The sequence below is a fragment of the Colius striatus genome, chromosome 7 (genome assembly GCF_028858725.1).
Source record: "Colius striatus isolate bColStr4 chromosome 7, bColStr4.1.hap1, whole genome shotgun sequence".
In the NCBI taxonomy this organism is placed as follows: Eukaryota; Metazoa; Chordata; class Aves; order Coliiformes; family Coliidae; genus Colius; species Colius striatus.
Genome location: NC_084765.1, coordinates 8997582 through 9011951, shown reverse-complemented (window position 1 = coordinate 9011951; position 14370 = coordinate 8997582). Strand labels below are relative to the sequence as shown.

At 37.1% G+C, this 14370-nt stretch overlaps 1 protein-coding gene across 1 annotated transcript; it reads right to left on the bottom strand.

The window, feature by feature from the left end:
• Positions 1 to 4023: 4023 nt before the first annotated feature.
• OLFML1 (olfactomedin like 1) lies at positions 4024 to 10505 on the bottom strand. Its single transcript, XM_010197974.2, has 3 exons — positions 10380 to 10505; positions 8160 to 8448; positions 4024 to 5236 (listed from the first exon to the last, which is right to left on the bottom strand). The coding sequence occupies exons 1-3, from the start codon at positions 10503 to 10505 to the stop codon at positions 4458 to 4460; spliced, it is 1194 nt and encodes a 397-aa protein (XP_010196276.2). The 3' UTR covers positions 4024 to 4457.
• Positions 10506 to 14370: the final 3865 nt, after the last annotated feature.

Below are 14370 nucleotides of genomic sequence, written 5' to 3'. Positions count from 1 at the left end.
CACAACAAAAGTTAGACTTTCAGATACACCAGCAGGCTTTGGATTAGGCTCTGGATCAAAACAAATGGGTGAAAGTGTCCTTGTGAAGAAATCTGCACAAAAATCAAGCTATTTAGGAGAAAAACAAATGATATGGAGGCAGGTCAATGTCTGGCAGCTGCCCAGACATATCCAGGAGAATTTTGGTTTCCTCTGGAGACAGGAAAGTTCCCAGGTAGTAGGCCCAGACTCCTCTAGAGTAACTACTCAAGGAGTATTGTGTATGTTGGGGGAAGGTTCACGCCTGATAGCTCTTCTGGACCTCTCACATAAAGCTCTCGAATGTTTTGGCCTCTCTTGGAGACAGCAGAATTTTCCATATAGAAGCCCCAGACTCTTAGGCATGTATCAAACTGAGAACATTGTATATGCTGGGGTACAGTCTATGCGCTGTAGCTCCTTTGGACTCTAGAAGATGCATAGTGCTGAGTGACATGGTATAGTGGTGGATGTAGCAGTGCTAGGTTAGCAGCTGGATTCTAACCTTAAGGCTGTTTTCCAATCTAAACAATTCTATGATTTTGTATAACACAAGCAGTGACCATTATAATCTATCAATGGATACTGAAATCCATTACTTCCTCTAAGTGATGCCAAGCAGCGTGGCAATTCTTCAGCAAGAAATCTCTTTACTGTTATTCCCCAGCATATACTACTGCCTTGCCTGCACACTGGAGTTCCTCCACATCTCTAGATGGAGCTTGTTTGCACTTTTCTTTGATTTTCTGTAACTACATTCCTTGGATTGTATATTCCCTTTTCTGGGATTAGGGCTCAATATAGTACAACTATAATAAAAAAGTGTAATATTCTTATGTACAGTGCAAAACCATGAAAAGTTCAAAGAACTTAGAGCCACGGGTCCCAGTTTTTGCCTTCAGGAGGAGCTATTTCTTCAGTATTAAGAGAGCTGTACCTTAATGGTTTTGGCTCTGTAGTTTCTTTTCTAAGCTTCCAAGCACGTATTTGCAGCAGTGGAACAATCAGAGGGGACTCCAAACTCTCCTGTCAGAGGTAATTCCTATTGCTTCAACCATGAACAGGACATAATCCTTGTAGATTACCTTGACCTGAGCCAGCCCTCTGCAAAACAGCTATCAGGAAGAATGGAGGGCACGGAAGATGAGGAGTATCTGTGTAGTGAAACCCTTCTATCTGAACTCACCATGGGATGGGGCAGTCATGATTTAATGCAGAAAAAAGATGAGGTAACTGATATCAGTGGAAAGGGACCTTTATCACAGCCAAAAGCACAGAGAGATGCTGCTGCTGTTAGGAAGATGATCCAGTGATATGGAGAACACTGGATTCCACTCTTAGAGCTGCGGTGAAACAGAAGAGCCAACCAGGAGGCCTTGTCTTTAGAGTCTGAAAATGAAATTTCAGCAGTGAAAGAGCAAAAGTCCAGTGATTCAGATGGAAGGGGCACATGAATAAAGTGCAGTGGGATGAGGAGGGGGCTGGAGTCCATGCACACGAGGGGAGGTGGAGGGCAGTCTGTGTGCCCAAGAGGCAGCAGAGGGGCATGAGGAGCAGTCCCCAGTGAAGAGGCCCTCATCCCTGCAACCTTTCTTCTCCCAATGAGACCTTCTTTCAGGCCACAGGCCCCTCAACTCCCAGAACAACCATATTTGTCCCCACACATTGCCATCACAGTGGCCTACTGATGTCATAAGCTACCTTGCTGCTGTTTGTTTGGGACCCTACAAATACAGGGACCCCAGCAGCTGGCCCACAATTTGCTGAACTTTGAGAATGTTGGATTCCAAGAGTGGTTAGAAGAAAGGGGATTCACAGCATAAAAATGTGCAGCTGTTCACATCTACATGGGAAGGCAGAGACGCAACTGCAGGGGAGGTGGAGGAAGAGGAGGCAGTGTTAGAGGGGAGCCACCATCAGCTGCAAGGTCCCTTCCAACCCAAACAATTCTATGATTCTATGCAATTAATGAAAAAGAAGTATTTAGTGTTGCTAAGTACAAAGAGAACGCTCCTGACATCTATCCCTAAAGGGAGAAATTAATGTTTGCACTTTTTCATACACATTTGTTCTTTATTGGTACTTCTTCAGGATCGACTGTTGGATTGGATAACTCAGGTTCATAAGGCTACTCTGATGTTCTTACAGTGGACAGGACAAAAACCAATGAAATGCATTGCAACAAGGAAAACTGAAGTGGTACTTTAGGAAAAGTGTTACAGTATCTGGCTTGTGAATTGACGGGGTAAATTCCCTGGGAATGTGTGGAGTCCCTATAATTCAAGGCTTTAATGAATAGTTGAGTCAGGCTAATTCAGTGATACCTCCTTCTATCCTTGGTCTCTTATGATTGTATGTGAATGGTTTGCCAGCAAATCAGTGTCAAGATTAACATCTGGGTATTCCAGCTCTTCAAATTGTTTATTGTTCATGTACATTTTTGAAACAAAAAAAAGAGAAAATTAGCAGCTCCTTGTAACTGAACCTCCATTTTGAGATTTGTGAAAACTTTGTTGCTTTTTTTGTTTTGTTTTAATTTCCTTTGCATTTTGTACAGTATTAAATATTCTCATGAAACTCATCCACACAAAAATTCTGCTTTTATCAAAACTAGGCAGTATCTTTAATTATTTATTATTAAGACTGGATTTCCAGGGCCGTAAGGTTCAGAGTGGATTCTGACTGAACTTTTGAGAATTGCTTCTTGCAATCTCTGTATAGAATAACTTAGGCTTTTGTAGGCTCTGTTGTGTAATGGTGTGGCGTGTAGCATATTTCAAGAATGTGTTTTCTAAAGAGCAGACTCAATCCATATTGACATCAAAAGCCTTTATTTGTTAAGAAAATCACACATCATTTTGCAGTACAAGATCTCAAAGCGTTCTGAAGATGGCTAATACCATTTTGTATTTCTGTGTTTATAATTTTACAACTGAAAAATAAAGGCCAAATAGTTGAATCTGCCTTTGGTGGTCACATAGGAAATCAATGTCAGTCCACCTTACTTTCAGACTGAGAATATCTTTTAACTGTGGTCCCTGTGGCTTCTGTAATGCAGAAGTAGTGCTCTAATCATTAAGACTGCTTAGAACGATATTTTGCTAAAAGCAAAGTAGCACCGTTGCAACTAAGCTGTCCATACACTCTTAGTTATATTCTAGAACTCCTTTTCAAAATCATTCCCTGATGTTTGACTGTTCTGTTGAAACTATTTTTAAACAGAACAAGACCTCTTTCAGTGTAAAGAACAAAATGGGCTTTCTGTAGAAACAGCTGTGGATTGCTTTGCAAGCACCATTTTTAGTCATTTTTGTTTGCAGAAATGCAGCTGTCCAAAACCTACAGCCAGTACCTGTGTTTCACAAGTAAAAGTCTAGGGTTGTTTGTGGTTTTTTTTTAATATATTATTTTTGAAACAAAAAATGTATTTGCATTTATCTGGAGTTTACCTGTTATTCTCAAACCCAGGACCAAACAATGGCCTGCCCTCACTTGCACTGTTGTGCTCATCAGGACTACCATTTCTGTACAGATATTTTACTGGAGTCAGAAGATAGGATTAGAAGAATTCTGCTATGAGCAATGGAAGTGATTTGAAGTGTTGAGGAAACGCCTCACAACTAGGTGCTGGAAAAGGACTAATCAGAAAGGAAAGAAAGAGTGATATGTAAAACACTTAAAAATATTACATGATACCAAACAAATCATCTAGGAACATTCCTTCTGACATACAAGCAGTGATATGGTGAAAAAAGTGGAAAGGTGGTAAATTGGAGCTGATAAAAGTGAATATTCAACTGCAACTAATGTATTAACAGGATCAAAAGTGGACTTATACAGCTATATGGAAAACAAAAATGTGAAAATTTCATTGGAATACTCCAGAAGTCCAATGATTAGGAGTAACCTTGGTGTAATGTACAAGGACTATGTGGTAAAAATAAACTATGTTTATGGGTATGTATATTCTTTATGTTATAATAAACCTCTCCTATTAAACCTTTATAGATAATTTATCTGGACGCATGTGATTTTATAGTGCCAACAAGAAGACTTCCTACAGTGAGCTTCAGAGTAGTGAAGGATTTCTAATTTGATTTCCATGGTGCTGATGCAGGATACATAGTTGTGATAGGAAGAGAACATGACAGAAATGGATTATAATTGTTTTAAATTAACCTTAGTCTTTAAGATTATTTGGGGAGGAGGATGGTTGTTACACGTGTGTTATCTAGTCATCATATAACTCATGTTAATGGAGTCTTTCCGTATTCTTGATAGGACATTAGTTTAAGATCACTGGGGTATGTAAGCCTAAACTTACATAAAATAGATGAAAATGGTAACAGAGGGGAATAATGCAATTTTAATACAGTTTAATGACCATCTTGACATTAGACTGCTCACTTTCAAGAGTATTTGAAAAGTTACTAAAGAGTCTACACTTTTTGCTTTGTGTGAAGTTTGTAAATGATCTGGGATCCATCACTCCAAGCAAAGAGTTGCTTTTCTTTATGATTGTAATGTATAGTGGAGTGGCTACCTTGACGTTTTGGAAAATGCAGTGCTGGGACTTCGTAAGTATTTACAGCATCCAGAACGTCATAAATGCATTTTATGAAAGAGGTGCCTCCACTTGGAAGGTTGTAGACAACATAGAGTGTATTGCATGCCATGAAAGCTGCTTCAGCATCCTTGCTACTGCATGATGTGTCCCAAGTGTGCTCTACTGACATGGTTATGTGGTTGATTTTGGTAATTACAATGTTCCCTCCAGTCTCTGGTTCTGCATGGATTGCCCAGAGGCCATGCTCATCGATGGCAAGATCTATTTTTGTAGATGGAGAAAGCTGATAGGCAGGAATCCTTCCAGCCCCTGGCAGCAGCATTTGGTCAGTTATACTTCTTTTCTGGACATTGAACTTAATTATCTCGTTTAAGGAGCCATGCCTGTGATAGAACAGGAAACCCTGATATATGACATGGCCAGTCCCTTCCCAGCGAAATGGCAAGGTAACTCTGCGAGCTTTTAGTGAATGATTACTTTCCATGAATGTCATGATGTTTGTAAATTCCAAAATAATATTATTTAGAGAACCATTTAATAAATAAATCTTTGTATGCTTTTTGCCAGGATCTTTCATCCAAGAGCCGTACTTATCTCCAGTCTTCTTAACTATCTTTAGAGACTTAATACTTGCAAGCATGTGGTCACAACCTGCAAGGAAACACCCAAAGACAAACAAACAACAAAAGTTAGAATATCTGTGAGTTTTTTAATCTCTCTTATTTGAATTACTTAGTTTCCTTTTAATCCAGCTATAAGGACAGAATCAATATATCAGGAAAGGTGTCAGCAGTGTGGTTAAGGTAAGCGATGTTGAAGCTAATTTTGTATGATATATTCAGCATCTACTGCTCAGGAAACTGTATATCTTCAGATACAGATAGAGGACCATAGCGTGCTGTTAGACCACTGTTATCCAAACGAGGTTTTATTTGTGGACCTGAGACCAAGAGTACAGTTAGATTCTGTGATTAGTGACTTCTGTTTTCGATTAACACAGTAAATTCATCAAATTTATTTCTTACTGAGGGCATACAAATTAAAATGTGTTTTCCTGATATGCCATGTGCATAGTAATTTTGTTTCAGGAATTCTTTTATCCTCTATTAGCCTCTTTTGGTTTTTTTTCCAGTTATAATATAAGGACAAATAAAATAAATCATCATAACAGAAAGCCAAAACACTATCTTCTCAATCCCTTTCCTTGTGCCTGTAGCACAAAGAAACTAGAACATCTATATATATACAGATCACAAAACTGGGAATGCCCATACATTAAAGTGTCTTTAAATTAACTGATATAATGTCTGTGTTATCAGTTCTTATGCTATAATCATGTCTGGTGGAATTACATAGTTGTTTACATCACTGTAGGGATAAAATTTGCACCAGCAGAGAGTGACCCCTAGTTTTGGCTTCGTTATGTTTTGGATGCACTTTGCACAGACGTTCAAGACCAAAAAGCTCCAACCTTCTGAACACTCAGGTATTTAGACACTGAAATCTTTATCAAGTACCATCATTTTCAGGAAAAACTGATGCAAAACATATTAACAAGCTTGTTTACCAAAGGCACTCATAAATTACAAGAGACACTATTTGAAGTTTAAGAAATTGCCTTTACTGAAGTGCATCCATTTTAGTAAACAGAACAAACAAAGCTCTAAGGCAGGAGGTTCTGGCAGTAGATGAAATGGAGAAAGCAAAACCAGCCTCCCTATTTGGCCTGACATGAACCTATTGAAGTCAGTGGCAAGATTCCAGTTCCCTGCAGAAAGCAACCTTCGTGTCATTTGTGTGTACTGATACCCTCTAATGAAAGCATTTGGATATTGCTGCTACATGGATTTTTTTATTGCAAATCCTCACTCAGGGTGCACCTTCCCCAAACAAGTCATAGTAGCAAATAAACAAAACTAATGTTTATTGCTTAGTTAGATTCTTAAAACTTTAAATTGTTGAATAAAAATACCTAGACAGGCTTAGAAACTTCTTCCTCTGCAGGAGAAGGAACCAGATTACTATCTGAAATCTAAGAACAGTATCTCTCTTCTTGAGAGAAGATTTTTAGCTTTCCTTGGCTTTCATAACAGCTTGGAGGAAGACTGAGAAGCTGAGGCATTCACAGTGAGCAAAAAGTTTACCAACATTTTTCCACATTCTCCACAATGATACTTTCAAAGCCCACTGTTTCTTATCATACTCCCAAATGTATACTCCAAGATAATTTCCCATTTCCCACCCAAAGCACGATGAGGTACCAACTGCTGCATATAAAGAGAGTGATTCTACATAATTGCTGTTTTCAAGTCTGTGTGAACTTGAAAAAAAAAAAACAACAAAACACTAACAAAGTTGGACTTAAAAAACCTGTTTTTTTGCTAGAGTTGTGGAGCAACTCAGTAAAAATAATGGTAACATCCAGTTAATAGATGATAGTGTAGAAACAGATTTTCACAGGATCCTTACTACCCTCACTTTAAAAATCCCCAAATTCTTTTGCCTCGGAAAAAAAATGCCTAGTGTTAAAAAAAAATCTATATATGGAAAAAAGAAATCTTGATATTCAGAGCACTCAATTTTGGTGTAGGATTATAGCTGAGAAGCCGAATAGGTTTTGCTTCTGTTAACATCTGCCTTAGTACTGTTTTGCTGGAAAAGTTGTTATGAACTTTTTATAAAATTACATCAGTCTAACTCTGTTGAAGTTAGTGGAACTGTATAATTGATGGTGCTGTACATCTTTCACCTGGCTCTTTCAAAAAATGGAAGCTTATATATCTTACTATTTATTTTTTATTTTTACTGCTTTTGAATGACAAGGAAATAGACACAAATATATCTACAGTATGGAATTTACATCTATAACTCAACTGTCTTAAGGTAAAAATACTTATAAAACTTATTTTTTTAAAAAAGAAGTATAGATTGTGTCTATATTCTTTATACTATGTACCTTAACACTTTTCATATGAGGACTGAGTTTTGCATGCAGCTAAGGCAACGTGCTCTGTTGATGAGGTACATGGAGGAGAGAGAGAGAGAGAGAAAGAATAACAGAGGAGGACAGGAAAACAGATGCAAATTGTGGAAGTCAATTAAGTCTTTTTATTAACTTGTGAGTTCACTTTTGAGTTGAGGTTTTGAACCTTGCCTGTTATAAGAAAACCACCATTAACTCCTTGGTATAAAAGCAATACTCAGAAAAGCACTGGCATTTTTTCTAGGACTTTGCAAGCTCGTATCTTTAGAGGCTTTTAATGTTAATTTAATAATAAGCATCAACTTCCAAAGAACCCATTTGATATGCAGTAGAGCATCTGCAAAATCAATATTGGTATTTTACATTCTTCCCTTCTTCTCCCATACCTTTTTGATGTTGAATTTGTTGGTTTTGTGTGTTGCATTTGGGTTTTTTTAAAGTCTAGTATTTACACAGTCAACCCCCCATGCAATTATATGTGATGTTCACATGACTTCTGAAAATCTGTTATCCTATCTGTTATCCTGTCCATACATTGGCTAGGAGACTGGACCATTCACATCAAAGTTCTGAAAAGGAAACTGTTCTTACTTGCATTAAGCATGAGTTGAAGTTTCTTTTTTAATTCAGCTTCTTCAAATAGCTGCTGTTTTACCAGTTCTTCGTGTACTTCTATACATGTATTGGAATCTGTGACAGATCCAAAATAGTCAATATCCCTTTGTGCTCGTTCAATTCTTGATAGCAAATTCTCTATTTCACTTTTAACCTCAGCCTTATAATTGTTCAGTCCTGCCAGGCGTGACAGCACCATCTTTGAAAAGTCCCGGAATTCTTCCACGTAATCCAGTATGTCTTGGTTGCATTTTTCCAGCCTCTTCTTGGGTTAAAACACAGGAAGAAAATATATGGATATACATCTATATGCTGTATAGATTACAACCTCATTCATGATTACATTAAATTCCAGCCCCCCTGCCCCCCATTTATTTCAACCCAATGTTCTGTTGCTATATATCTACATGAATAGAACATATTAGACAGCTGGACAACAACACACTTTGAGTGTTTTTTTTTTTTTCTTGATGTGTTTATTGCCAACCAGGTACTTTGTTTTGCTGTGTAAAGAGAGAAAAGTGCTCCTCTGGAAGTAGAGATACTTTGGGGACTTGATTTCCAGAAACATTTCAGAACTCCTCCTGTAGGACCACAACTGAAGCAGATTCAAAGAGTTTTCTGCAGGAAATTTATAAATGTGAACATTGCACATGAGTACACCTATTCTGACCCAGACAGTATCAAGTGTGGCAATTTTTCATCTATTTAAAATGGAAAATGGAAATATTTACATCTCTGTGTTTAAGGAGGTTTTGAGTTTTTGGTTTTTTGTCAAATTATTGTCTGCATTTTAAAAAAAAAATCACAGATGTTTCTTACACCTATACTCAAATAATCAACATCTCTAAAGGTGAGGAAAGTGATTTCTTTGTTGTAATGCAACTCCTTCTGTAAAGATCATAGGTGGCCTGAAAACAGAAGCCTAATTGCCACTTTGGGAAGATGAGGAAATAGGGCAAATATTTGACCTCAAACACACAATCATATTAGATCAAGCTGGTAGACTGGGTGTTCTGATTTGGTTCTTTACAAGCGGATTTCAGGTATTCTGTTTCAAAGTGGCTAGGGCATGGCTGAATTTACTGAGTGTAGTGCAGCATCCATGTATTCTGTGTCAACTTGGCGATGGTGGTTTGTTTGTTTGTTTTGCTAGGTGTGGTTTTTGTGTCCCCCCTCCGTCCCATTTATATATGACCGTAAATCCCCATGAAGCTGTTTAATTACTTTAAAAAAAAAGAAATCTTTTCAAATGTTCCCTTTGATATCAACCTCACCCTTTTCCCTGTTCTTTCTTTGGTGCCCCTTGCACCAAGTGCCTCAGGTGAAATTGCATCATTTTTAATGGATGCCAAATTACCATGTGAAATTATTTCTGTAACAGCTAAGAAAGTTTAAATCTCAGTCTAAACACTTGGAACAGAATACCAGGCTAATCCTTCGTTTTTTTCTGTGTTGTGAAGTTAAGACCAGTGAGAGCTTTGTACTAAAGGGGAATGCAAGATTAGGCAAGTTAAAGCTCCTCTAAAAGTCTTCCAATGCAAGTCAGGAGCCAAAGACATGTTAATGATTTAAGATAAACTAAGGATGATTATAGCATGCCAGTACTGAAAATGTATTTTGCAGTACTCCAGAAAAAGAAATAGAGGAAATAGGTACTGGTACTTTTATATAATTAACTGAAAGCCAATATTTCAGTCTCTCAGATATAAAGGGATTATTTCAACTCCTAGTTTAAGTGCAGCTGGACTGCTAATTTACACAAATTGTTTTAAACTATTCTTACAGGTAGGTTCATCTATACATAGGGAAAATGCCTGACAAATTTCTATCTCCTTGTTAATACTTGACAGAACTTCTACTGGTGACAATGTTTATACCATTTCCTAGGATGGATAAATGTTTGCATATTTAGCCAAATTCACTGATGTTGCTAAAAAATGCAAGTGATAACAGAATAAAAATGTAATGCTATGAAATTAAGTCCAGCAATAAATAATGAAGTGGTAATTAGGAATCTTTATAGTTAAAATTTTAGCTAGAGTTTTACTTTATTTGTAAAACCTGGAAATTCATCTTGCTGATATTGTTTATCATCCAAACTGTTCTGTGTTCAGAAACATATAAGAACAAGCATTCATTTTCAAAGCTCTTGGCAGTTAGACAGTATTACAGAATGATACAGCTAGCACATACCTCTGCAGTTAGGAAACGTCGATCAATGTAGTTCATCAGTGCTGCATCTTGCATCATATATTGCGCTGCTCCCATGATGCTGGTGAGGAATGGAACTAATAAAAACTGAAGTTGAAAGACTATCATTGTTTCTTAAAATTTTGAAGCAAAATAGTAGTGAATTAATTGTGTATATGGAGAGCAATCCCAAACAGCACTGCTATTCCAGAATTAGAAGAAATGTAACAGTTGTCTGATGCCGCAATGTGCACAAAGTGATCCCAAAAGTTATAAAAAAAGTTAAAAATACTGTGGCTACAAGTATTAAAAAGATGTAAAATGGCTGTTGCAGTTTATCATTAAAAAAATAAAGCTGTGACAGAGGAACTGAATGTGTTTATTTCTAGAAGCCAGATGACTGCTTTCCAGTTTGTGATCCTGTGATCAATCCCAGATGTTCTATACTGAGTCACACAAAGCCTGTAGGCCAAATTTTATTAAATACAAATAAAAATAATTTCTTCTCCCTCCTCTCTCCTTCCATCTGCTTTCCTGTGTGACCAACACTCTGCACTATGTACTTGGTGTTAGTCAGTATAGATTCAAAGTCAGTGGAGCGCTGGTCATTCTTTCCCAGGAACATCTGATGCATAATGTCTGTAGCTATTTCAATACTCACAGCTGTTGCTGTAAAACAATCTAAAGCAATTTTTTCACTTCCAGTATTGAGGCTATTTACAGGAGTACTAAAAAACATAGATAAAATAATATTTTTAGACAAAAATAGTTTTTCCTTCCCCTCTTGCCAGTAATTTTCCAGCTAAAATAAATATTCTTAACACAGTTCTGATTCAATGTAATAGAGTCCTTGATTGGTCTCCTCTTTCAGAATAATAATTCTACTTAGGATGACTTAAAAATTGATTATAATGAACTTACACGAGTCTATTTCATTTAAGATAAATTTCATTTATTCTTTTTCATAATTTTTGTGACTGAATGCCTTCTCTGGAAATGTATGTGGCTATGCTAACATTGTGTTGGCTAGGAAACCGTGCGTTAGGATGTTTGAAAGCTTCCTTTGTATCTGAAGCCAAACAGGATGTCTCTGTTTCTCAGAATTCTCCACCTCTTCACTTTATCCCTGAGTCATCTGTTCTCTGCATTTTTTTTCCCTCAGGTTTACATAGCTTTCCTTTTCTTTCTGACTGCCTTGTGTGTAAACATGTGACTTGTGACAGAATTCCTGAAACTGTGTCACAGCAGGCAGATTTTTATCTCCCCTTGCTTGTTTGTTGTGAGATGCAGTTATGTGTACTTTACAGGCAAATTTCACAGATGTGCACAGATAAGTGTTTTTCTCTTTTAATATGACTTTATCCTAAGAGATGTAAACAATTTGCCAGTTCCTATTTACAGGCAAAATCAGTGATGCAGAGAGGCTAATACTTGGTTCTTCACTCCAGTGTCATTTCACTCCAGAAGTCCTGCCTGGGAGGAGGGAAAGCTTGCCTGCTTGGATCCTTGAAGAATTATGCACTGAGAACAAACACTCTAGGAAGTGTACAGCCTTCCTTGATTATGTCTTATGGGACATCTTGACAAAGTGCAGAGTCTTCTTTTCTACAAGATAATAATCTTCAACACTGGGGAAAAACACGGAAAACCAATCTCTTTTCTAACCTCTTGGGTGAGCCTGGAATCCTTCAAGGTTGTTCTCTGAGTTTAATATATCTATCACAATAATCATAGGTGATGATCAAGAGATGAAGACTATGGGATTCAATAGGTTATTTTCTTATTTAGTGGTGGGAGAAATGATATATTTCTGTAAACTAAAATCTACCATGCCTTGCCTGTAGTCTGGGACATGCTTGATTTAAGTTATGACTGCATGTCTTGCCTTAAGGGAACATGAAGTAGCAACTTAACTTTATGACTTTTAATATTCTTTTTCATTGCAGTTTGTAGTCTAAGTTGCCATCTAAAATAAGGGAGTAGTCTCTTTGGAGAATTTTATTGGAGTATATCAGGGCATCAGTCATAGCAGACTGCTGACTGAAAGATTTTCCTTAGAGGGGGTATTATAGGTTGTGTCTGAATTTTTGATAGTTACAGGCAATTCTTCAGACTTCGTTAGATAAACAATACCATTTATCAGTTTCAGAGCAACTTTGTTTCTGTTTGAATCCAGACCACCTAAGCACATAAAATAGCCTAAGCTAAAACTTAAAAGTCAGAGTATAGAAAGTCAGAGTCTGACTTCTTAAAAGTCAGAGTGTAGATATATAATTTCTTACCTTCACCTTAAAACAGGGACAAAATAAACATCCTGTAGAAGCATAAGCATGCTGCGTAAGAAACTGGATTATACAATGTTGTTCTACCCTTTCTTAGAATTACCAGCAGCTGAAAGACCAAAAGCTTACAAGACTTCTCTTAATAAGACACTCCAATTCTTATGAAACCATAATGTCATGGTAAATGGCAGTGGTGGTCCTCATCAGACGCAGTATTGGAGAGTGTGCTATAGCATCTGGTTAAGAACTGAGCTTTGTTGTTCTCTTTTTTTGTTTTTATTTTTTTACTTTAGTTGTTATATATTTTCTAATCATGTTCTGCTTATATACATGTATATACGTTTATACATGTAGGAGTTTTTTCCTAGCTACATATTAGCTGTGTGCGTAACAAACAAATAAATAAATATCTATGTTTCTGATAGTGATTTAAGGCAGGATTGCTTGGCATGCATGGAAAGACATTGGTCTCAGTGCATTAGCTGTTACAAACTGAGCAGAAAGATTGTTCTTATCTCAACGAACACTTTCTGTTGTGAACTACTCTTGGAATATTTTTCCTACTACTGTCTTGACAGACAAATCTCTAAAAGGAAACAAACATGTTGATATAAGTGTATATGCCTTTTCACTCTGCTTGTCTTTCTCTGGGTAAGATGGTATTCTTTACTTGTCAATGCTGCTGCTTTGCTACACATACTCCACTTTCTCACCATTCAATGTCTCAATTTTGACAACTGAAGTTTCCAAATGAAAAATAGGCATTTTCAGCTTCTCATCTGTGTTTGTAGTTATTATTGCTGGTGCTGGATTGAGCTTTCTCTGTTTTAAAAGTGATATTGAAATCTGACCAGAGTGGACACTAGATCTGGGGAAAAATTACATTTCTTTAAGATATTACTTTGCTCTTATACCATTGTATACTATATTTTCTTGGTTTTTTTTTTTTTTAGAAAGAATTTTTTTTCTGGTATTTTAAGCAGTAAGACCAGAACAGAGCCACAGTAAGTCAGGTTCTTTGCAGCAATTTGTGTCACTCTATACTACCTACAAACTCTGTTACAGTCAAGGGGAATGTGTATAAACTGTATGTTTACTTTTCAGAAACTCATTTCTCAATCACACTCATGGTGGAGAAATCTTACCTGTCCTGAGATAGGACTTCAGCCATGGAGACCTCTAGATTACTGTACAAAGGTAGTTCTTTACCTTATCCTTACCTTATCAGTTCTTTACCTTATCTCTGATTTTTTGCAGATCACCAGTTCTTCCACATCACTGCTGTAACTTCCTGTTCCAGGTCTTACCTCAATTCTTTGTCTTACCTCTGTCTTACCTCTAGTCCCATTGTGGCTTCTTTTAGGCATGCCACAGTCTCTCACAGGAATCACAAGACATGTTTTGTTGTCTCACCAGAGCCCTAACACATAAACCACATTGTGTCATTGCTGGGTCTGTCCGTGCCTGTGACTGTGATAGACTCCCAGTGTGCTTTGTAAACCCAGTCTGACATTTTTCTTTCTGAGCCTTGGAAACATCCCTGAATCCCTTACCCTTCTTTCCTGCCTTTTACTGAGCAACGAGTGTTCACCTAATGCCTGTTACTGATATTATTACAACCCTAAAAAATATGGGAAGCCCACACTACTGTCTCTTAGATCTAATTAGTACACATATACATCAGGTTTTACTCCTGAAGTTCAGACTGACTT